Source organism: Balaenoptera acutorostrata, chromosome 15 (genome assembly GCF_949987535.1).
Source record: "Balaenoptera acutorostrata chromosome 15, mBalAcu1.1, whole genome shotgun sequence".
In the NCBI taxonomy this organism is placed as follows: Eukaryota; Metazoa; Chordata; class Mammalia; order Artiodactyla; family Balaenopteridae; genus Balaenoptera; species Balaenoptera acutorostrata.
Window position 1 is genome coordinate 4,062,135 of NC_080078.1, and position 23,601 is coordinate 4,085,735.

The following is a 23,601-nucleotide window of genomic DNA, read 5'->3' on the forward strand; positions in this document are numbered from 1 at the left end:
GACCTGCAGGCTCCGGCCTCTCTACCACCCTGTCTCCCCCCGTGAACCCCAGACCAAACCCCAGGTGGTCCCTGAACTCCTCCTCCCCTGCAGGCTCCCGTGGACACATATCTTTTTCAGGACATTTCCCCACAGCCCTCTGAGGTGGGCAGTATGGTACCCATTTCACAGAGGACAACGCTGAGGCTCGAGAGAGAAAGGAAGCTAGAGGATGAGCAAGGGCCTGCACCCCGGTGGCTGCAGCTGCCCACAGCCCTGCTCGGAGACTGTTGCCCCGTCCGTGTGCCGACCTCTATTTCTTTGGCACCTTTGGTGAAAATCAAATAACTGGATAAGTCAATTGGGCTCAGTCTTCTATTCCATCCATCTGCGTGTCGGTCCTGTTCCAGAACTTTGCCATCTTCCTTACCGTGGCGTCAGAGAAAGTCACAAGGTTAGGCAGCAGTAAGTTCTCTTTTATTTTTTCCCCTCCCTCAACCCCCCGGCCACCACCATTCCACCTTCTGCCTCTCTGAGCATGGCTCCTCCAGGGACCTCATATAAGCAGAATCCTACAGTATCTGTCCTTTTGTGTCTGGCTCATTTCACTGAGCATACTGTCCTCAAGGCCCATCCCCGTTGTAGCAGGTGTCAGAACTTCATTCCTTTTTAAGGCTAAATGACATTTCATTGTATGGATGGACCACATTTCGTTTATCTACTCAGCTGTCAATGGGACTTCCCTGGTGGTCCACTGGTTAAGACTCCACGCTTCCACTGCTGGGGGCACGGGTTCGATCCCTGGTCAGGGAACTAAGATCCCACAAGCCACTCAGCATGGCCAAAAAAAAAAAAAAAAAAGCTGTCAATGGTCACTTGGGTTCCTTCCACTTTTTGGCTACTGTGAATAAACAGTGCTGTGAACATGGGTGTGCAAATACCTGTTCAGGTCCCTACTTTCAGTTCTTCGGGGGCTTATACCCAGAAGTCAAATTGCTGGACCATATAGTCATTCTATGGGGCGTGGATTTGGGGAGAAGCATGTTGTCAGCTTGGCTAAGAGAAGTGAGGGAAGGTCTGCAGGAGGGCTCTGGGAAAGGTTTCTTCTATTTATAAAAACAGACTTCCACAGAGAGCTGCTGGAGTTAGGGAGTCTGGAGTCTCTGAACTCGGATAAGAAAACAATCACATCCTGATCGTCACTGAGTTCAGCATTTCCCTCCTTTAGGATTGTGAACAGCAAACCCCAGACGGGCTTGTAGCTTTGCCACCAACACTGTCACCGAGGGTTTCAGAACATAGTACCTCTATTGCAGAAATTTCAGAATGTCGTTTGGACTCAAGTAATGGTAGTTCTAAAATCCACCACTAGGTATTATTTAATGTATTAAAAGAAAGCCCATATTAGCACATCACAAGTAAACAATAGGTTGACAATTTCAATGTAATTGGCTTCCTTTGTAATGCTACGTATTCTGTCTTATGCATTTAAAAACATGATACTGAGAAGGGGTTTGTCAAAAGCCTAGTTTAGATGATGCTGGGGAGATGTGATGTCTGGAACCCTGGTAACCATTTTGTGACTCTGAGGGGCTCAGCCTGAGAGTAAAGCTGACTCGTTAAGGATGGTAGAGAGAGGAGTAGGGGAAGTTCCAGGGTCCTTTCCCAGCTATTATCAGAATTACCCAACCCAGGAAACTCCCCTCTTCAGGGCTTCTTATTTCTTGCCATAACTACTGGACTTGTTATTGATATTTATCCAGTTGAGTCAAGTTTCTTTCTTTTTTTTTTTTTTGGCCACCCTGCAAGGCTTGCAGGATCTCAGTTCCTCAACCAGGGACTGAACCTGGGCCATGGTAGTGAAAGCCCGGAACCTAACCACTAGGCCACCAGGGAACTCCCAGTTTTTTTGGTTGGTTGTTTGTGTTTTTTTTGCTGTGAAGATTTCATGACTGAAAGACAGTGTTTCCAAAGGGATCCATGAGTGGCCTAGGGAAAGATGGGTGAGGACAGAATCCTGCTGGCCTGCATGAGCCTTTGTGTGAATTAGAAAGAGGTGCTCGTCTGGGTGGCTAAAAAGTGCCCTGGCTGGAGGCTATGGCTTTTGGCAAGAATAAAAGCCTCTTTTCCTCCAGGCTGACACAGCCCCCAAGCTGGGGCACAGGGCTTGTCTAAGGGGGCTTGAGCTGGCTCTCCCCCCACCCCAGCTGTACACGGAGGCCCTGGGAGAAGACCCCAGGTTGAGGAGAGCAGGTGGGCTTCATGGAGGGGCTGGACGTGCATCAGGTGGGGTAGAGAGGGGCTGGCAGGACCCCTGAGCCAGGCATGTAGTGAAAGGTTCCCCTTCCCCGTATGAGCATTTGGAATTCCCCAGACAGCTGGCGCTCCCGAAATGCCATGCAGACTCCACCCCAGGCTCTTTCGGGGAAGCAGCCAGAGTGCTGGTCAGAGGCCACGTGCCCACTTGTGGAACTGTTGGGGTCTGGAGTCTGGGAGGCTCCCCGGGCCGCGGAGGATTGAGCCAAGAAAGGCCTGGGCAGCAGGGAAGGTGAGGGAGGGTCTGGTGTCCAGGCCGCACCACCCCTCCTGCCTCTGGGTCCCTCTGTCTTGCTTGGGGCTGCCTGGCTGCTGGGTGGGCCTCAGGGATGCATGTGTCAGGGGTTTGTGCAGGGCCTGGCATGGGTGCTGCAGCTGTGGCACTGGAGTCGGGGGTGGGGAGACACAGTCCTGGCCGCCGGCGCGGGGGAGGGCAAAAGAGGCAAGTCACCAACAACTGGCCGAGGCACTGGACGCTTGTTGTCACATCTGTCAACTCGTGAGATATCCCTCCGAGCTCCAAACTCTGCTCTAGCCGCCCAGGGTGGGGCGGGGTGGCGCGGGCTGCGCAAGTGCCCGGACCTGCGCTTCTTACACGTAAACGAAGCACAGTGAAGGAAAATGAAAAGTTCCTCAGTCACACAAGCCACATTCCAAATGCTCCGCAGCCACAGGCGTGACCTGAGGCTCCCGTATGGGACAGAGCAGGTTCCAGAACGCTTCCATCACTGCACAAAGATGCCTGCCTTGACCCCTGGGACGCCCGGACCTGCGGGAACAGGGCCAGAGTTTCCCCCACACACACTGGGGGCCTCCCCAGAGGAGATGGGGGATGTTTGAGGTGGGTCTTTTGCATGAGCAGGGGTTTGCAGGTGGAGAACAGGGAGGGGAGGAGAGCGAGGCAGGAGAGATGGACGGAGGCTGGACCACCAAGGGCTCTGGGCACTGGGGAGCCGTGAGAGAGCTGTAAGCTGCGGGGCAGGCAGCGCCAGCTTTGCCGCGGAGGAAGCCGCCTGGCAGCCCCAGTGGATGAGTTGGGGCTAATGGAGGAGGTGGGCGAGGCTGCCGTCCCTGTGGAGGCGCTCGGCACTCTTTCCCCCCCGCCCAGGCATCAGAAGTCAATCAGAGGGCTTCCCTGGCGGCACAGTGGTTAACAATCCGCCTGCCAATGCAGGGGAGACAGGTTCGAGCCCTGGTCCGGGAAGATCCCACATGCCGCGGAGCAACTAAGCCCGTGTGCCACAACTACTGAGCCTGCACTCTAGAGCCCGCCAGCCACAACTACTGAGCCTGCGTGCCACAACTACTGAAGCCCGCGCACCTAGAGCCCGTGCTCTGCAGCAAGAGAAGCCACTGCAATGAGAAGCCCATGCACTGCAACAAAGAATCGCCCCCGCTCGCCACAACTAGAGAAAGCCCGCACACAGCAGCAAAGACCCAACGCAGCCAAAAATAAAAACAAATAAATAAATTAATTAAAAAAAGAAGTCAATCAGAATAGCGCTCAGAGCCCGCTGGGTGGGGGAAAAGCGGGCACCGTGTTCCTCGCAGGTGACCGTGACGCCCCTGGACTTATGGGCGTTACGTAGCAAGGGTTCCGTGCAGGCTCGGGGAGGATGGATGAACACACCATTGGACAGACGGGGCCTGAGGCCTGAGGCCAGAGGCTGGCCTGTCCTGTGGAGGTTTCCCGGGCACTGGTGGAGGGGCGGGGGGGAGCCCCGAAGGTCGGGCGCGGGCTCTCAGGAGTAGGAGCAGGGAGGCGGCCAGGTGGGGATTAGCTGAGGCCTGGCATGGCCAGAGGCCTCTCCATGGCCAGGAATCGGCCCTGCTCCTGGCAAGGACGTCTTGGCAGGAGAGGGCTTCTGCCCAGGGTGCTAATGCCCTCTTAATTAGCCAGGCACTTGCCAAGCAACTGCCGCCACAGCCTCACTTTACAAAACACACTCGGGCCTCAGAGCTGGTCCAGCACCGGCCATACTGTCAGGTGGATGGCCAGGTGCGGCCTCTGAGCTGCCCGCTGAGGCCAATCCAGGCCTTCCCCTCGGGGCTTCATGGTCCAGGATGACAGAAATAGAAATGCTTTGTAGGGACACGTTTTCGGTAACAGACATGGGGCAGGTCAGCCTCTGTACCTTTGCTCCAGCCAGCCTGGCTCTGCCCTGCTGAATTCCTATTCACCCAGCGTGGCCATCACTTCCTCCTGGGGGCCCTCCTGGACCTCACGGTTAACTCTGGGGTCTCCCCTACCGCCCAGGACAGCTCACTACGTGGGCCACGCTGTGGGCACCCACAGGTTTGCTTCCTGACTTAGAAGGGTTACAATTTAGGGGCAGGAGGGGGTGTCACAGATCTCTTGGCAAATCTGAGAAGAGCCACAGAGTGGGTCCCTGAGAACTGCATGTCCCTCCTAAAAGCTGGACCAGAGCCTCGCTGTTCTGTCCAGGCCACAGTTTCCCTACTTGTAACATGGAGGCCCTGAACCCAGATTGGCAGAGATGTTTCTGGAGACGGGGTGATGGGGTGACAGCTGGTCCTGCCCTCCTTGGCTCTGACCCGACAGTGCTGGGGTGTGGCCCGTGGCCCTGGAAGGCACAGCTGTCCATCGGTACCTCCCACTTAGGGCACTAGTGAGGGATGCGAGGGATGCAGGGATGCAGGCCGTACCAGGCTGCCTCGAGGGGCCACAGGGGCAGAACAACAAAGACACTATTCACAGGCTCTGGGCCCTGAGGCCGGTCATCTATGGGGGCTGGGCCGTCGACATCTGTGCATCTGCAACGTGGATGGCCCTTCTGGCTCCTTACACACGCCTGGGACACACTTACCTCCTTTTGAGAGAAGGAAAAGTGAGGCTCAGAGAAGACGGGGAGCCCCCTGTTTATGGCTCTAAGTGATGCCGGCGGGAAACTCCCAGGATGTCACATCCTGTCCTTTTGCAAACGAGGAACTGAAGCTTCGAGGGGCCTCAAACCCTGGTCCCCGGACAACAGTCAAGACCAAGTGCAGGGCCCATGCCCTGAAAGCCGGCAGCCCTGGTCAGGTGTGACAGGAGGTTTCTAGCATCGAGATCCTGGCGGGCAAAGAGAGGGTGTGAGACTGCAAAGCTGGTGTGAAGGGGGAGCCCCAGGAAGGAGTGGGAGGTGCTGGGGGCGGGGCGGGGGCCAATGGGAGACAGTCTAAGGCTTGATTTTGTCACTCCTAGCTGCGTGATATTGCTTATGTTCTTTTTTTCCCCAAGATTGATTTTTTTAAAGTTGAGATAAAGTTCACATAACATAAAATTTTAAAGTACACAATTCTGTGGCATTTAGTATATACATTCACAATGTTGTGCAATCACCACCTCTACTTAGTTCTTTTTTTTTTAATTTTTAAAATTTTTTGGCTGTGCTGTGCAGCATGTCGGATCTTAGTTCCCTGACCAGGGATCGAACCCTCGCTCCGTGCAGTGGAAGCGTGGAGTCTTAACCACCGGACCGCCGGGGAAGTCCCTCTACTTAGTTCCGAAACACTGTCGTTCCCCCACCCCGCAAAGGAACTCCGTCCCCATTAGGCAGTCACTCCCCGTTCCCCGGGCCCCAGTCCCCGGCAGGCACCAATCTCCTTTCTGTTCGGTTTTCTTCGCTGCTCAGGCTACTTCTCCTCATTCGTGAAGTGGGGATGACACCCGGTTGTGGGGATGACACCCGGTTGCCGGAAAGTTAAAGCAGATAAAGCCCTCGGCACAGTGCCTGCAGCGCCTGTGATTGTGAGTGGTTTAATGCCCGCCTCCCGACCGGAGCCCAGCACCAGCGACCCCAGGAGTGGTGGGAGCTGGGGCCCGGGTCTCGGCAGCTGGGAGAAGTGGGGCTTGGGAAGATTTCCTCGAGGAGAAGCCATGGGGAGCCCGAGGTGCCGGAGACCCTGGGCAGCGCAGCTTTGCCCCAGCCCAGGTGAGAGGGCTCAACTCCGGGACAGGCACAGGTCAGGGCCTAGCTAGTCCAGGCAGGCATCTGCCCCTGGGATCAAGCCTGAAGCGTCAGGTCAACATGACAGCCTGGTAGGAATCTGATGACCTTCCACATGCCAGAGAGAATGGGGTGGAAACAGCCCTGGGGATGGAGGGGGTGGGGGGCGTTCACTGGAACAAGTCATCAAGGGATGTAAGTTAAGATGCAGAGCCAAAAAAAAAAAAAAAAAAAAAAGTGAAATTAACAAAACCCTCAGAAATAAAGCTATGCACTTCTCTATCTAAATATCTATCAATATCTCCTACCTATCTATCATCTACCTATCACCTCTCCATCTCTACCTACATAATACATTTCTGAATAAAGGTACAGAGAGGGCTGGCAGGATGAGGTCCAAACACAACGCAACAGCACACACAGGACAGGACTAAGGCACAGGCGAAGATACAGGGTCAGAACATCAGGGTTCATTATTGTTATGAACACGTTCAGGCAGATATAAAAAACACAGTATGTTGTGTCTTCTCGTGCCGTCACTGCTGGCCCAATCATTACATCCTATCTATTCCCCACCACCACTCTTTTTTTGGGGGGGAGGGGAGGACTGGGATATTTTATTTTTTATTTTTATTCTTAGTGTGCTTGTCCAAAACTTTTTATTATGGAAATGTCCAAACATTTATTAAAGTAGAGAGACTTGGGAATTCCCTGGCGATTCCATGGTTAGGACTTTGCACTTTCACTGCCAAGGGCCCGGGTTTGATCCCTGGTCAGGGCCACGAGGTGTGACCAAAAAATAAAAATAGAGAGACTCACGGAAGGCAACCCCACCTACCCACCACCCTGTCTGGAATAGTTTAAGGCAAAATCCAGGCATCATGTCATTTCATAGGGAGTGTTTTTTCATGGCCTGAAGGATCTTAGTTCCCCGACCAGAGATCAAACCCGGGCCCTCAGCAGTGAAAGTGCCGAGTCCTGACCATTGGACCGCCAGGGAGGTTCCTTTAGGGAGTGTTTCTGACAAGTAAAGACATTTGTTTGTTGCTTTTACAAACACTGTACCATTATTATACCTACCTCTGTGTTGTCCACGAGGAACTCTGCGTGTATTATTATTTCCATTTGACAGGTGAGGAAACTGAGGGTGAAGTAACCTATCAAAGGTCCCATGGCAAGTATGTGTCAGAGCCGGGAGCCAAGTCAAGGCCTCCTGACTCCAGCTTCTGCTCCTTGGCTTTTGTGCTGGGATGCACCCCGGGATGTCATTTCAGGAAGCCCCTGCCCATCAGTGGTGGGTGGGCACAGGGAATTCTCCAAGCCTGCTGGACAGGGGAGGAGTCTGAGCCTTTGTGGCTCAGAATCCTCACTCGGGGAACTGGGTTCAGGGCTAGCTGAGCAGCCCTTCCTGGTGGCCTCATTTTCCTGCCCAGACCAGGCAGGAGGGCGCCCGGCGGCCAGCCTGGGAGCGGCTCAGGCCTGGCCCCAGCCAAGCACCTCCGTTCTCCCCGTGCCATGCCCTTGTTCCGGGCAGCTCAGGTGGCGCCTGGGTTCCCGTGGGGCCCAGGGACACAGCGTCCGTGTTCCTGTCCTTCCCCAGAGGGACCCAAGGTGGAGCCTGCAGACAGGACCGTGTGACTGCACTGGACACAGAAGTGCCCAGTGTAACTGAGACTCGGGGAAGGGAAGAGGCGGGAACATGGGTGCAGAGCAGGGAAGGAGTTTTGAAAATGCTCTTTTGCTAAACTGACCTAAGATTTTGTTCCTATATTGGCTTTTCAGCAATAATTAATCATAATAATAATTTTTAAAAAAGCTGAGATGCTTCCCTCTGCCCTTATCCAAAGATCTATGGTCATGAGACTCAGCCAGCTCGTAGTTTTCCCTGTACACAGGAGACCCCTCTTTCCCAGCAGCTGCTGTGGGCCAGGGCTCCCTCACCCCCCAATCTCCTCCCAAGCTAGAACAAGGCAAATACGTATCACCCATATTGGCTTTGGACAGAGGACAGAGTGAGCTCCCCATCACCAGAGGCATTCAAGCCAAGACTGGACAGCCTTAATTTTTTACATGGTGCCTGCTGGGTAAAGAGAAACATGAAAACATGTTGGTTTGTGGTTGAGGGCATCACTCTTGGGTGGAGGTTCTGGCCAAAGCAGGGCATCAATAGCAACAACCCAAATGTCCATCCACATGGCAGCAGTTAAATAAATGACACATTCATCCAGTGGAATATTACACAGCTGTGAAAGAGAACAAGGAAGGCACTCACGTACTGAAGCAGAAACTGGGTTCAGATGCAAGTACGAAAGCAGGATTGAAAATACTGTTTAAAGATGTAGAGATTTACAAGGATACAGATGCAGGTTTGCTTGTCTTTGACGTTCAAGGAAAGGAAAACAGACTAACAGCAGTTATGGAGGTAGTGGGTGGGAACGGGGGGAGGGGGAGGACAAAAGCCTTTTTAGGGTTTGGGAGATTTGAACTATGTGAATATATTGTCTGTTCAGAAAAAAATTAAATATACTAATTTAGCTCCACGCCTATTGAAACGAACCTCAGTTCTTCATATACTCACCCCTACACCGCCCCTTGCCCCCACTCCCAGGACTAACCTGATTTTCCCCAACACTTCAGGCTCTATGTTGTTCACTCGACCTGGACTGCCCTCGTCTGTAGGGAAATCCAAGGTCCCCTTTCTACGTGCCCTCCCCCACACTGCTCCATTTGATTTTAATTTATTCAGCAAATCGGCACAAGGCTCATGGTCCTGGCCGACTGATCCTAAAGCTTTGTACTTCACCATCGCTCTGACTACGGGACTAGGGTCCTGGGGATTCCTGGTGACCCTGGGGGCTGGAGGGAGTCTGGCCCGTCCCCAGGACAGTTCCCAGGACCAGCTGGCATTTATGAGCACTGACCACGTGCCAGGCACTATTTTCTAGGTGCCTGATGTGTGGAGTCACCAACTTGTCTCCGTTTGCCCAAGACCTTCCTGGTTTGAAAACCGAGTGCCACGTCCTGGGAGCCCCCTCAGTCCCGTTCACAGCTCCTTCTGTCCTCTCAGCTTCTCTCCTGGGGCAGGTGCTACCATTATGCCCTTTTTAGAGATGGGAAAATCACGAACCAGGGATGTGCATTTGAGCCCAGGAAGCCCGATGCAGGAACCCAGGCTGCCACCATACCCAGCTGGGCTCGCCAGTCTTTCTATCTGTCAAAAGCATCACCTGGGAAGGCCTGGACCCGCTCCCACTCCTGGCTTGACTGAGAGGCAGGAGCCCCCAACCCCAGCCCCCTTCCTGGCCTCCAGGCTGCAAAGCTGTAGGAGTGGGAGTCGGGTCAGAATAGGGAGCTGCAGAGCCAGGAGGGAGGTGCCACCCAGCCCCCATCCCAGCAGGCGCGTCTCAGCAGACTCCAGTCCTGCTGTCAGCATGGACCCCACCCCTAACCTTCAGTTATTCAGCTCCCTCTCCTCTGAGCCTTATTAGTTGGCCAGAGGGTTGGGGTCTCCCTTACTAGGGCTTCCTGGGGACTGGAACAGGTTCTGAGGGTGGCCAGGGACCACCCTCAGTGTCTGCTGAGCTCCATGCCGTCGGGGACTCTCAGACAACCCAGAGATGGGGGATTTGTATTTCTTCTACAAAAGGTGAAACAGGCTCAGAGAGGTTAAGTGACTTGCCTACAGTCACACAGCCAGCGAGACCCTGGGTTTCAAGCCTATTAGATGACCTCAAAAAGAGACACTTGATTTCTCATCTCTCCAGAGGTGAGCTTTGTGGGAGGGGATGCTGTGGGCAGTGCCTGCCTGGGGCCCAAGGACCTGCCAGTAAACCCATTTGACCCAAATGATGGGAAAGTAACACGAAATTATCCTGAAAGATAAAAATCCCTGGAGGAGGTTGCCTGGGGGGAGCCACAGGCACAGACCAACAAGCCCAGGAGCTAGTTCAGTGCCCTCTGCCTTTGGCCTCGAGACCTTGTGGGCAGCCTGTGGTCATGCTGGCATTCCAGGGGCCTGCTTGGCATGTGGGGAATGTCCCAGCAAAAGTCTTGGCCTTTGGAGATGCTCAGAAAAGGGAAGTGTTCCTCTACAGGGGTGGGGGTGGGCATCTGTAGGGAATATCCACGTTGACGGAGGAGGATGGAGAGCTGAGGTCCTAAAGGAGGAGGGCTGTAGCCAGTGTCGCCCCTTCCTGTGTGCCAGGCTCTGCGTCCAATGCAGTGGGGACCTGGAGGTGGGTATCAAGTGGGAGGCACGCTGGCCCCTGGGGCTGGAGACCTGGGTTCCGCCCCTCGGGGCTGTACTGCCTGAGCCGTAGCACGTCTCTGACCTGCTCAGGAAAAGGGCACACTGCTCACTCTATGCCTGGCGAACCTCACCAGAACCCTGTCGCTTCTGCATCCTCAGAGTGGACACACTGCCACTTGTCTCAGCCACTACCACGGAGACCTATTTGGGCCAGCCCGGCTGGGTGCCTGGGCCACAGGGAAGGGTCCGGGTGGCTTTCAGGGCAGTGTCCTGGGAGGGAAGCCTCGGGGAACCGCAGCCCCCGCTCTGGAGGCTGCAAGGCCTGGGTTGGGTGAGTTGGGGTCCGCAGGCCCCTCCCCAGCTCCTGGCCTCCCCCCCCTCTTCCGCCCACAGGCCCTTGGAGGGTCCCCTCTCAGTTCCTTCAAGGCCCTGCTCTAAAGCACCTCCTCTGAGGAGCCCCCGGGCCGCTCCGCCTAGTACTGATGTGCTCTGTGGTCTTGCGGTCTCTACCACAACCTCAAACCTGGCTCGGCCTTCCTCCCGGCTGGGCTTGGGGTGCGGGGCCTCCGAGGGGTCCCGTGCTCTGGGTGAGTCCTCAGGCTGCGGCGCTGCGAGGGCGAGGCCTTGGCATTGGCGGGGAGGGGGCGGCGGCCCGAAGAGGGGGCACGCAGAGGCCGGCCGAGCAGGGAACGTGGCGAGCCCAGCCCCCACCCGCGCCCCTCCGGGCCCCTGCGCGACTCAGTTCGCTCCCTGGGCCCCGGTTCCCCCTCCTCGGCGAGCCCCGGGGCGGGGCGGGGGCGGGACCTTGCGACGCTGACGTCACCCCGCCTATAAAGGGGCTCGGGCTCGACGCGCCGGCTTTGTAAAGCGTTGCTGAGAGTGAGCGCACGGCCGCGGCAGCTGAACAAAGGAGCAGGGCGCCGCCGCGGGGACCCGCCACCAACCTCCCGGGCCGCGCCGGCCTCCCGCCCGCCGCCACCATGACCGCCAACGGCACGGCCGAGGCCCTGCAGATCCAGTTCGGTCTCATTAACTGCAGCAACAAGTACCTGACGGCCGAGACGTTCGGGTTCAAGGTGAATGCGTCGGCCAGCAGCCTGAAGAAGAAGCAGATCTGGACGCTGGAACAGCCGCCCGACGAGGCGGGCAGCGCAGCCGTGTGCCTGCGCAGCCACCTGGGCCGCTACCTGGCGGCGGACAAGGATGGCAACGTGACCTGCGAACACGAGGTGCCCAGTGCCGACTGCCGCTTTCTCATCGTGGCGCACGACGACGGCCGCTGGTCGCTGCAGTCCGAGGCGCACCGGCGCTACTTTGGCGGCACCGAGGACCGCCTGTCGTGCTTCGCTCAGACCGTGTCGCCGGCCGAGAAGTGGAGCGTGCACATCGCCATGCACCCCCAGGTCACCATCTACAGCCTGGCCCGCAAGCGCTACGCGCACCTGAGCGCGCGGCCGGCCGACGAGATCGCAGTGGACCGCGACGTGCCCTGGGGCGTCGACTCGCTCATCACGCTGGCCTTCCAGGACCAGCGCTACAGCTTGCAGACGGCCGACCACCGCTTCCTGCGCCACGACGGGCGCCTAGTGGCGCACCCCGAGCCCGCCACCGGCTACACGCTCGAGTTCCGCTCCGGCAAGGTGGCCTTCCGCGACTGCCAAGGCCGCTACCTGGCGCCGTCGGGGCCCAGCGGCACGCTCAAGGCGGGCAAGGCCACCAAGGTGGGCAAGGACGAGCTCTTCGCCCTGGAGCAGAGCTGCGCCCAGGTCGTGCTGCAGGCAGCCAACGAGAGGAACGTGTCCACGCGCCAGGGTGAGTGGGGACGCCGTCCCCCGCCTCTCTGGGCCATGCACAAAGCGAACCCCACCCCAGTCCCCGCAGCCTCCCGCCCTTTCTCGCCCGCGGCGCCGCTGCAATCCCGATCGACGCCCGGTGCGCCCCCGCTGGGCGCGCGGGCCACCCCACCCTGCCGCGGGACCTGCGCTGCGATCCCCGGGAAGGGGCGAGGGGTGGGGCTTTGCCCATCCTTGGGTGCCGCTGCATAACCCCCACTCCGCCTTGAGATTGGGGCTCCTAGGCCGCGCTTAGACGCCGCCCCTTGTGCCACCCTCCGAACCCTCGGCCTGATCTGGGTCCTCCCTACGCGTGCAGATCCCTCCCTCGCACCCGCGGGCCTAGCCCTTGGGGAGGGGACGCCCCTCGCCTGTTTCCTCGTGCCCCTCCCCCCGTCAGTGGGCCTTTGGCTCCATGGCGGAGGCGAGGGGTCGCAACAGGCACGGGGCGCGCCCCCGCTCCCTGAAGGCCGCCTTTCGCGGGCGGGATGGAAGTAGCCTTTGATCTCCGCAGGCTGCGCTTCCACCTCCCCTCCCTCCGGGCCTTTCTCCACCTCCGCTGGCTGCTGGGAGGGGTTGGCCTCTGCTGGAAAGGGGCGCCCAGAGTGTCTACCCTTCCCCCCCAGCCCCTCCTCCCGCGTCCGCCCCGCGCTCGAGGCCGCGGCCTTTGTGAGCAGGGGGGCGGGCTCGTCGACAGGGCCCTCCCTCGCCCCCTTTGTCCTGCTCCGTCTCTGCAGATGGGAAAACCAGATGCGGCCGGGCGGGGGAGGGAATTGACTTTCTGCGGGTCCCCCCCTGCTGAGGACCCCCCGCGCCGCCCCCAGGCCCAGTGCCCCGTCCGAAGCCGCCCCAGAAGGCGGCCTCCCTGCTCGCGCCCCGGGACGGCGTGGCGCGGATGGCAGCCCGCCAGGCACCCCGCCCTGCGCCCGCCGCGCGTCTCCTGGCCGGTACCCTCTGCTCTGCGGGAGACAGAGAGCGGTCTCAGCCTGAGCCCGGAGACCCCAGCCCGGCACCCTCGGGAAGCCCCCCTACCCTCGGTTGAACCCACCCCCAAGACTCCCGCCTGGAACAACTGGCTGCAACTCGATGCGTCCTCTCCCGGGGCCTCCCGCTGGCCTGGCCATTTCCTACCGGCCTGCGCGCCAGAAGTGAACCCTCCTCTTTCCCTTCTTAGATTCTCCCCCTAGGCGGCTTCTCTTCCTTCTGGCGCCCTCGCCCCTCCTTTGGGGGAACCTGTGGGTGTCTGGCTCCCCCAGCCGGGAAGTTGGACCCCAGCCTCTGGAGATAGCTGGATGGGAGCCGAGTCATTGCCCCGCCCCCCCCCTTCCTCCTGACGGCCACCCTCCTGACCCGGCTCTGCCAAGGAGGTTGCAGCCCAGTGGCAGTTTCGTACCCAAGTGTGCTGATTGAAGTGGGTGAGTGTGCTGATTGAAGTGGGCGGTATTTCTTCCATCCTACAGATGGGCAGGTTTAGGCCCAGAGAGGAGAAGCCATGTGCCCAAGATCACACAGCAAGTAAGCAGCATGAAGAACTGGGTTTGACGCCAGAATGAGCTCTCATCTGGAGCCCCTGATGCCTCCCGGCCTCTGGGGCAGAGGCCCTCCCCTTTCCAGTCTCACACAGTATGAGGTGGGGCAGGACTCTCCACCTATTCAGCAAACACTGAGCCCCTACCAAGTGAGACATGCTGAGGCCTGAGTGGTGAGCACATGCGCATCTCCTGGATCCTTCCCTGCTGGGCCCAATGTTCTCGTTGGGACATGAGCAACATCCCAGAGGTGTCAAGCAAAGGTCTGGGGGTCCAGGAAGTACATGAGGGTCCCAGATTAGATGGGGGAGGTCCCTTTCTGAGGAGGATACTTGAGCTGACCTGAGAATGAATAGAAGGTAGCATGTGTCAGGTGTGTGGAACAGTGTTGCAGGTACAGGGCACAGCTTGTGCAAAGGCCCCGAGGCAGGAAGGAGCAGAAAGCCCAGTGTGGTTGTGAGGTTGGTGGGTGGGACTGGAACAGCCAGCAGGGCCACAGGACTTCGGTTGGGTGCTCATCAACGCAGGCATGCTGCATGCTTGCTGGGCTGCATCCAGCACCTGCCCTGGGGAAGGTGTGGCAGGAACGGGTGGCCCTGGCCCTAGCCCTTGGTGCCAGAAAGGAGCAGAGAGATCCTGGGGGTGTTTTTGGCAGGCACTGGTGAGCCTGGGCAGGTGTCCTCACCTTTCTAGTAAAGCTCGCTGGTGGTGTCATGGTGTGATTCAAGCTGATGGGGCAGGAGGAGCCGGAAATTGCACCAGGAGAGCTGCTGGCTCATCTGTGCGTTTAAAGGGAAGGGAGCTTTGGGAGCAAAGACTGGAGCTACATGGGCCTCAGATTTTGGCGTCCTCATCTCGTTCCAATGTTGGCTGACCTCGGGTCTTCTTTGTGGGGCAGAGGATGATCAGAGGACCTGGAGCCGACACGGGCTTGGGGGCTGTGTCTGCAGAGGCCATTTTGGACAGGCCTGCGTGGCAAGGAGGCTTCAGCTGTGCTTCCGACACATGTTGGGAAACGCCAGCCAGGAAGGAGGAGCATCCTGGGTTTAGCGGGCTGGGGGAAGTGAATCATCCCCGTAGGCCTGCACAGGCCGGGCCTGGTGGGGGTGGGGTGCTCCCTGCTGAAGCTGCGGCCTGCTCTCTGGCCTCAGTTTCCCCATTTGTAAAGGGCTCGCCCAGGGCTGCCCTGGGCATGTTCCTTTCGGCCAGGCTGTATTTCTGGGAGGAGGCCGTCACAGCCTACATTAGAGGCAGGGTCGGCCACAGGGAGTGGGGGTCCCAAGAGCTGATGTGACAAGGCAGATGGCACATGTCTATCCCAGGTCCTGGGAAGTGCTGTAGCTGTGACCACACAGTGAGGACATGGCTTGGGCACGGATGGAGGATGGCAGGGCCACTGAGTGAGCAGTACTCATGCTACTTTGGAGCCTCACCTGCCCTGGGCTCCAGCCAGACCCTGGGCAGAGCCTCACCCCATTTCCCACCTGGTCTCACAGCCTCTTTGCATCTGGCCAGCTGTGCCCTGGGGACTCCATGCTCAGGAAGTGCCCAATCCCAGCCGCTCGAAGGTGAGGCTGGCTGGCTGAGAAAGGGCTGGTCAAGCTGGGCTTTGCAGGATGTGTAAGAGTTCTCCTGATGAGGCAGGGCATTTCAGGCCCAGGGAACAGCTTGTGTAAGGACGGAGTAGGGATTTAAAGTGGTCAGGTAGTGGCAAGAGCTGACTGGGAAGAGGGGAGGTGAGGTGAGGCCACAGATGCTTCTGGGCCCCCTCTCTTAAACTGAATGGGGGTGGTGGAGAGTGCCTGATTTGAACAAGCCAGGGGAATATGCAGACTGCTAAGGCTGAGGGGGATGGGGACCATGGGGTGTGTTGGCAGGGAGGGGGTGCCCCCTCCAAGCCACTGTACAGGATGGCTCAGAGGCTGGAGGTGGGGAGAGCCACGATGGAGGGGGGACATGCGGGGGCCCGGTGTCTCAGTTGTGCTCTATGGAGCGGGTCGGGGGGACATTGAGCCCCCGCATCTCCTGCCTCCTCAGGGCTCCTGTGTGCCTGTGACTCAGGTTTTCTGTGCTGCTGTTGATGAAAAGAAAAATCCTGAAGAAAACCCTGTTCCCATAGTAACCCAGCTCTAATTAGAGACTCCAAGGCCAAGTGGGGCCTTTCCCATCTGGGCAGGGCCTTGGAGCCAGGAGGGACCCCACTGGAATGGGGAGGGGATACTCTCCCCACCCCTTCCTATTGCGGGCGGAAGACCTGGTGTCTACTTGGCAATGGGCTGCTAAATCCCTTCCATCTCAGACCGGGCCCTTTTGACAGGCAGAGAGGGAAACTGAGGCTGGGCGGGGGAGGCACTCAAGGGCGCCTGGCCCTGGCTTTGCGTACCTTGCGGGCTGGCCTAGGCCTGTTTATCATACCAGTTCCAGGACTGGACACACCCAGGCGGGACGGGGTCTGAGTGGCTGAGCAGGTGGTGGTGGTCGTGTGGCCCTGGGGAGGTACCCGCCTCCCTTTGCACAGCCTCCCTTTGTTCCTCGAACTAACTCTGTGGAATTGCCGGGAGGAGTCAAGCCGGACGGCCGTCCGCAGGAGTACAGGGCTGGCTAAGCTCTCAGGAACCAAAGTCTCATTGAAAAGGAGCCCCTGCACTTGCGGTGTTTGTCCTCGGGCAGGCTGGCCAGCGCCTTGTTCGCTGGCAAGGCTCTGTTATGTCAGGTAGGCTGGTCAGTGCTAGAGATCTGACTGCCATTCGGGGCCCTTCCCTGCCCGCTTTGCCCCTCTCTCTGGGGAGCCCTCTCTGTCTCTTCTGCTGCTGAGGTGTGCCCGGTGGGGCTTCTCCTCGTCAGTTCTTGCCTTGCCATCAGCCGGCCTGCCACGTGTTGGGTAGGGGGTGCTGTGTGGCTGGGCAGGCTGGGGGTGGCAGCTCTGCAGCAGTGGGGTGGGGCAGGTCGGCTGGGCGAGGTCTGAGCAAGGATGGACCCCAGCCCCACATTGTGCTCCTGGGTGTGGCCTTAGGATGGTCGTCCTCTGGGGGGCTCGGGCACCCAGAAGGCCCAGCCCCTGCTGATCCTCGCCCCGTGCTTCACTGGGGCGTGATGGTGGATCGAGCTCACCTCTACCCCCGGGTCCTCAGTAGTCAGCAGATCCCTGACACTGTGGCTGAGGGGACCCAGGGGGCCTGGAGGGTCAAGCCCAGGCGTTGTGAGGGTCTGCTTCAGAGTGACCCGTGGAGGTCCCATCCACCAGTCCACAGAGGGGAGGGAGGGTGGGGGGAGAGGGCATGGCAGGAGGCCTGAGTTTGCCCATCTCTCCTCCTGAGAGCCCTGGACCCCTAGCTTTCTCTCTGGGTGACCTTGGGCAAGGGCACCACCTCTGCCTCATTCTCCTTTGTGATGGGGTGGCGCTGACATGGGACACGAGACCTGGTTAGCATGGGGCTGACACCTTTCAGGCCCTCTGGGTGGTGGCTGGAGAACTAAGAATGGGTCCTGGGGGAGGGCCTGGGGGTGCTCAGACCCCAGGCTCTGCCACACGCCAGCCTCATCTCATCCAAAAGGACACCTGCCGCCTGCCACTGATCCCGGCTTCATAAAGGCCTCAAGGCCCAACTCACCCTGCTGCGGAGGCTCTTAGGATCCATGGCGCTTGGGGATGTGAACTTGTTGGGACCAAAGATCCCACTTCAGGTTTTATCTGGAGGAGTCCATACGGATGTGCAAAACGACATGGCTGCAGCTTGTGGGAGCAAAACCCCGAAGCCGCCCCCTTCACAGACGATTTAGGGACATGGAAACGTGTAAAGGTGTTAGGCAGATCATTTGCAAATCGAGGTCTGTAGCATGCGTGCACTTGAAGGTCAAGAAAATGCATATGTGAGCGCACGGGGAAAAGGCTAGGAGTGTGTGGTCACCTGCCGTTCACAGGGGCGTTCTGGGGGTGTGGTGGGCATGGGGGTGTGTGTGAATTCGCTTTTATGAGTTTTCTAAATTCCCTGAAGGGAACGTGTGCTATGACTCTCTTGACTTTTACACGTATACAGAAGCAGGAAGGATATCATGAACTACCATATACCGATTCCCCCAGCTGCGATATTCTGCCACACTAGCTCCCTGTCCCTTTATTCATTGCTTCTGGTTGTACTTAATGCAAATCCCTGACATCAGGGCATTTCATCTCAAAATGTTTGCGTGTATCTCTAAAAAACAAGGCCATTTTCTTACATAATGACAACATGATTAACAATAATTAATCCATGCTCTCTAATCCTGGACCATGTTGAGAGTCTCCCAGTTGGTTCTACAATATCTTTTTGCATTTGGTTTGTTGGAAGGTATTACTTCTGTAATCAGAGAACGTGATGTGTAAATGGACCTAGCTGGCCTTGGCCCTTGACTTGTCCTGCCTGGGATCCTGGGTTCCGCCCTCTGATGTGAAGGCCGAGGGGTCTGAGCCGCACTGTGGGGTCTCAGCAGCCCCCCGCTGTGCTGGTGTGTGCGGGCAGGGCTGAGGGTCAGCCAGCACTGGGGGGGCGTGGGGGTCCCTGTACTAGCTGGAGGCTCTCCCCGCAGGTATGGACCTGTCGGCCAATCAGGACGAAGAGACCGACCAAGAGACTTTCCAGCTGGAGATCAACCGCGAAACCAAAAAGTGCGCCTTCCGCACCCACTCGGGCAAGTACTGGACGCTGACGGCCACCGGGGGTGTGCAGTCCACTGCCTCCACCAAGTGAGTGCCCCACTGCCCGTCTGTCACTGCCTGCGCTCGCCCAGGCTGGCCTTCCTGTGGGGCGGCCTCGCCTGACCCTGTCCCGCCACCCCCAGGGATGCCAGCTGCTACTTTGACATTGAGTGGCGTGATCGGAGGATCATACTGCGCGCATCCAATGGCAAGTTTGTGACGGCCAAGAAGAACGGCCAGCTGGCTGCCTCGGTGGAGACAGCAGGTAGCCACCTGGGGGCATACCTCAAGCCCTTGTTCCCTGGAGGGTCTAACTGTATGCCATGGTCACTTACGAGCCCCACCCGAAGCCTGCCCTGTGCTGGGCATCCTCCCAAACTGGCACCACCCTGCCTCACCCCAGGGCTGGAGTGCTGTGTGACCCCAGACTCCCGCTCTCCCTCTCTGAGCCACACCCTGGGTGTCGCACCCCCAACCCCATGAGGCTCACTTCTTTTCCACCTCCTGGGACAGGGGACTCGGAGCTCTTCCTCATGAAGCTGATCAATCGCCCCATCATCGTGTTCCGTGGGGAGCACGGCTTCATTGGCTGCCGCAAGGTCACAGGCACCCTGGACGCCAACCGCTCCAACTACGACGTCTTCCAGCTGGAGTTCAGAGACGGCGCCTACAACATCAAAGGCAGGTTCTCCTGTGGGCAGTGCCGGGTGGGGCCCCCTGGGCTCAGGGGGCCAGTGTTGGACACAGAGAGCAAACCCCTGCCCCACTTGAGCCTGGCTTTGGGGTTCGGCTTGGCCACCCTGTGATGTGGCTTGGGCCAGGCCCCATCTGGCCACCAGAGGCTCTAGGCTGGGGGGTAGCCCCTTCCCCTCTTGTCTGTACAGGAGGGAGATGTCCGGCCCACCCCAGATAGAGCTAGAGAGGGAGACGGGATTCTGGAAAGGCTGGGCAGGGGAGGGGTCACACACGAGTTATGGGACCAAAATTCTGGTGGGAGGCGGGGGAAGGGACTCCAGTCCAGCATGGGCCGGAGGCTTGGGTGGATGTAACAGACCCCACCCCCATTCTGGAAGCCGTGATTGGAGGGTGGGGAGCAGAGCCCAGGCAGGGCCTGACAGGGCCTGCCCTTGCCCCTGCTCCAGACTCCACAGGCAAGTACTGGATGGTGGGCAACGACTCCTCCGTCACCAGCAGCAGCGACAGCCCTGTGGACTTCTTCTTCGAGTTCTGTGACTACAACAAGGTGGCCATCAAGGTGGGCGGGCACTACCTGAAGGGGGACCACGCGGGGGTCCTGAAGGCCTGCGCTGACACCATCGACCCCACCACGCTGTGGGAGTACTAGGGCCCCGCCGCCGGCATCCCCCTCCCCACCCTGCCCAACCCGCCCTGCTAACTCTCTTCTCCAGGTGGGCTCTGCTGTGGGTGGCGAGCCCCTTGCCTTTCAAACTGGAAACCCAGAGCAAACGGTGCCCTCACCTGTTGTCCCACGTGGCCTCCCCTGGGCAGGTCAGAGGCTGTGACCTGGTCCTTGGAGGGATTTCACATCCCTCTGCCCTCTCTTCTCTGCCCTGGGCGAGGCTGGAACTTCTTTCTTCTGACCTCAGACAACTCTGAGCCTTATTTCCCCGAAGAGGCCGAGGAGGAGTGGGGGGCTGGGAGGCCTTCCCGAGCTCCTGGGAGCGGCGGGGTGTGTAACTGGAATCTCCTGTCCCCTCCTGAACCTCCCCCTCCCCCATTTCCCGGGAGCCAAGCTCTTGCCCCAGGCCTGTTGGTGGCCCCCCTGGGGCGCCGTCCCTGCGTGGTCGGGAGGACAGCTGGTGGACAGGACGGGGCTGGCTCCAGGCCCCTGTGAGTGGAGGAGGCTTGGTTTGATGGCCGCCCGGGCCTGGCCACTGCACACACATCCTGCTGTGGTCCGGGGGTCCTGCTCCTGTCTCTTTTCTTTCACTCTGGCCTGACTGGAAGCAGAAAATGACCAAATCAGTAACTTTCTTTTTTCAGTGAAATGTTATTGCTGGAGGAGCCCCAGGCAAGCCTGGTTGTAGCCATGAGTGGTCTTCAAGGGGTCTTGGTTGGGGGGTGGTCTTGAGACGGCATCTCTGGGCCTCAGTGCCCTCTGCCCACTAGTGGTGGGGTAGGCGGGGCGCCTCCCCGAATCCAGAACCTGCCTCCACCTTCCCGGGGGGCTCTCACTGGCCCCCTCCCTCCCATGTGCCTGGGCCCCAGGCCTGTGTCCCCACCTGGTGGTGCTGGGCCCTTCACCGCCTCAGCCAGGGCCCCTGGTATGATCGGTGCTCCTCTTCTGACTGGACTCCCGGGTCTCGGGCGGGATGAAGCTGGGCGTTGCCCTCAGCCGGGAGCCCCGTGGAAGCCCCTGGTCCCTGGCTCCAGCCCCGCCCCTGCCACTTCCCTTCCCTCTGGTCAGCATCCACCATGCATCTCACTCTGGGTGTCTTGGTCTTTTATTTTTTGTAAGTGTCATTTGTATAACTCTAAATGCCCATGATAGTAGCTTCAGACTGGAAAGAGCAAAATAAAGTTAACGCAAGTCTGCACCCCTGAGGTTGTGTGTGTGTGTGTGTTGGGGATGAAGGCAGGTGGGAGGGGTGGGCCTGGGAACCCTCCTGCTGCAGGTTTCGGAGTTAAGAGGTCAGGCCCACACAAACCAGCAGAGCGAACTTCCTCCTGCCTTGGCAGGTATGCCTTGACTAGAGCTTGGAGGTACGGGGCCTGGGTGCCCCCTTTCCATCTGCAAGGGGCCTTGTGTGCATCCATCCAAACCCCAACACAGCAGGCTTGGACCCCTTGGGACCTGGATGTGCTGTCTGGGAGCCCTCGGAGGACAGGCCCGGGTAGAGGTGGGCACAGGCCCTGGGAAAAGTCAGCTGGATGAGCTAAGCTTGGAGTCCAGGGTGGGTGCCTTCATCAGAACAGGACCCCTAGGCCCAGCTTGGGGAGGAAGGGAGGCACTTCTCTATTTGGCAGATAAGAAGCTGAGGAAGTTTCCAACCTCGAGGGGGGACCTGGGTCCTGAGCCCACCCTGCGGTCGTGGCCCCTGGCAGACCTCCAGGTGGCCAGCCCTGCAGGGACTCCAGAGAGGCAGGCGCTGGGTTGGGCCCTTCTGTGCAGTATCACGTTACCCAGAGCATAGCTGTTCCCATCTTACAGGGGAGGAGACTGAGGTTGAGAGTAGTAGCAAGGCACAGCTTTGAGGGTGGAACGGGGCGCCCCATGGGCGTCCAATAAGTAGGCGGTGATTGAAGATGGACTTGGGCGTGTGGCCGTCTTGCGGGGGCAGCGGGACCAGCGGGACCAGAGGGGCCTGAGCTGTGAGCAGAAGCGCTGATTGGCTGCTGATGACGAAACTGGGATGCCTGCGCTCTGATTGGTGGTCCCTGGGGGCGGGAGTCTCGAGATTGACAAGCACAGATGGCGGCTACAAAGGGACGTTGGGCTCTCAGCGGGGTCCTGGCGGCCAACCCTCCACCACTGTTAAAGCCAGGCTGGAAGCCGGAAAAGTCTCAGTGACGTGGAAGGGAACAGATGAGTCCTCCGGAGCCAAGCTCCTCCAGACTGTAGGGATGGGGATGCACTGGAAGGGGCTCAGGGAGGGGTCCCCAGTTGGGCAGTTGAGCGAGGTTGAGCGAGGTGGTTCCCTGCGGTGCCCGGGGTGGGGGCCTGCCCAGGAGCAGGAATGACCTGTCCTGGAATGATGCCAGGCACCCCTCCCCGCATCCTCCCAGCCAGGCCCAGGCACTGATTCTGAATTCCACGCGTTCTGCAAAAATGGGCGCAGAGCAAGTGGCTGCGCGTTACAGGGGCTGTTTATTCCGCCCCCCACCACACACACACTCCGCGAATGAGGCGCAAAGGCTGGTGGGGGAGGTGATCACACCTAGGGAGGAGGGGGACTTAACCCAATACTAGGGACAGGAAGGGCAACCAGGGCAAGGGAACCGCACAAGCAAAAGTCATGTGGGAGGAACCTTGGGGCGGGGCCTGGTTGGGTCCCGGATGAAGAGTGGATTTGAGTGAGGCCATTGTCTCCAGGCCCACGTGGAGGCGACAGGCATTACCGGAAGTCGGCAGACACTCCCGTGGGCGCAAATGGAGTACCGTGGAGACCCCCAGATTCACTCCTGCGCACGCACCGGGACTCCCCATGTCCTGGTTGAAAGGTGTCCCCCGTCAGAATTGGCTCTGGGGCCCCCAGGGCTCAGATTCCAGAGCAAAGGATGCAGTTCTTCCCCAGCGATTCCCAGTTCACAAGGGTCATTGCGTGACCCTGCACACACGCACACGGGCTTGTGTACATGCATGGGTGAGTGCACACAGGAACACATGCAGGCATGTACAGGAGCCCAGTGCACACACAACACACGTGCACATAGAGACATACGTGGACGCAGGCACAGGCACACGGACCAGCCCACAGGAACAAAGAGCTTACGTTACGGTTTGCTCACCAGCCTGCATTGACTCAGCCCCCAGGCTTCCAACCACTGTGCCTGGGGACTCCGTTCCCCTCAGTTTTCCCAGACCCTGACTGGCAGCTCCTCTCACCTCCAGCTGGGTCAGGGGCCAGTGGGCCCCACAGTTCTAAGGCTGGGTTCCCCCTAAGCCTGCCATGGAGGGCCAGCAAGAGTCCAGCCTCCCATTGCTCAGATGCGGACACCAAGGCCTCGAGAAATGCCCAGTGAGTCTGGGCAGCTGCAGCCAGGGCTCCGAGTTACTCGCTGGGGTTAATTGTGAGCCTAAAAGATCATGTCAGAAGGAAAAACATTCAATTAAACTTGTAAGGAAGAAAAAAGGAAGGAGAGGCAACCCTTCTTCTCTTCTGTGGGTCTTTCCCTGCTAGAGGCAGGACTGCCGGAGGCCGGGCAGCTGGGGGCAGCTGCGGTCCCCAGGATGTATCCTGGCCAGACTAAACTAGGATATCCACAGGTTGGTCCTTTAGGTCCGTCTTGGGGTGGGACCCCAAGCCCTGCTGGGGGCTTCAGCCCCAGGAGGACACAGGTGGGCCGCGCTGGTGGGGGGAAGCCTCTGAACTTCCCAGGTGCGTCTCCA

The 23,601-nt window shown here is 58.8% G+C and overlaps 1 protein-coding gene across 1 annotated transcript; it reads left to right on the forward strand.

Moving 5' to 3' along the window:
- Window positions 1–11,345: 11,345 nt before the first annotated feature.
- Window positions 11,346–21,088, forward strand: FSCN1 (fascin actin-bundling protein 1). The gene is made up of 5 exons (XM_007186767.2): window positions 11,346–12,306; window positions 18,422–18,578; window positions 18,674–18,795; window positions 19,044–19,211; window positions 19,673–21,088. The coding sequence occupies exons 1-5, from the start codon at window positions 11,475–11,477 to the stop codon at window positions 19,873–19,875; spliced, it is 1,482 nt and encodes a 493-aa protein (XP_007186829.1). The 5' UTR covers window positions 11,346–11,474; the 3' UTR covers window positions 19,876–21,088.
- Window positions 21,089–23,601: the final 2,513 nt, after the last annotated feature.

What these genes read in the sequence shown, in the direction of transcription:
- FSCN1 (XM_007186767.2), top strand. Translation starts at nt 11,475, where the DNA reads ATGACCGCCAACGGCACGGCCGAGGCCCTGCAGATCCAGTTCGGTCTC. An exon ending in GAACGTGTCCACGCGCCAGG is followed by an intron (nt 12,307 to 18,421) that starts GTGAGTGGGGAC and finishes CTCTCCCCGCAG; the next exon opens with GTATGGACCTGTCGGCCAAT. An exon ending in CGGCGCCTACAACATCAAAG is followed by an intron (nt 19,212 to 19,672) that starts GCAGGTTCTCCT and finishes CCCCTGCTCCAG; the next exon opens with ACTCCACAGGCAAGTACTGG.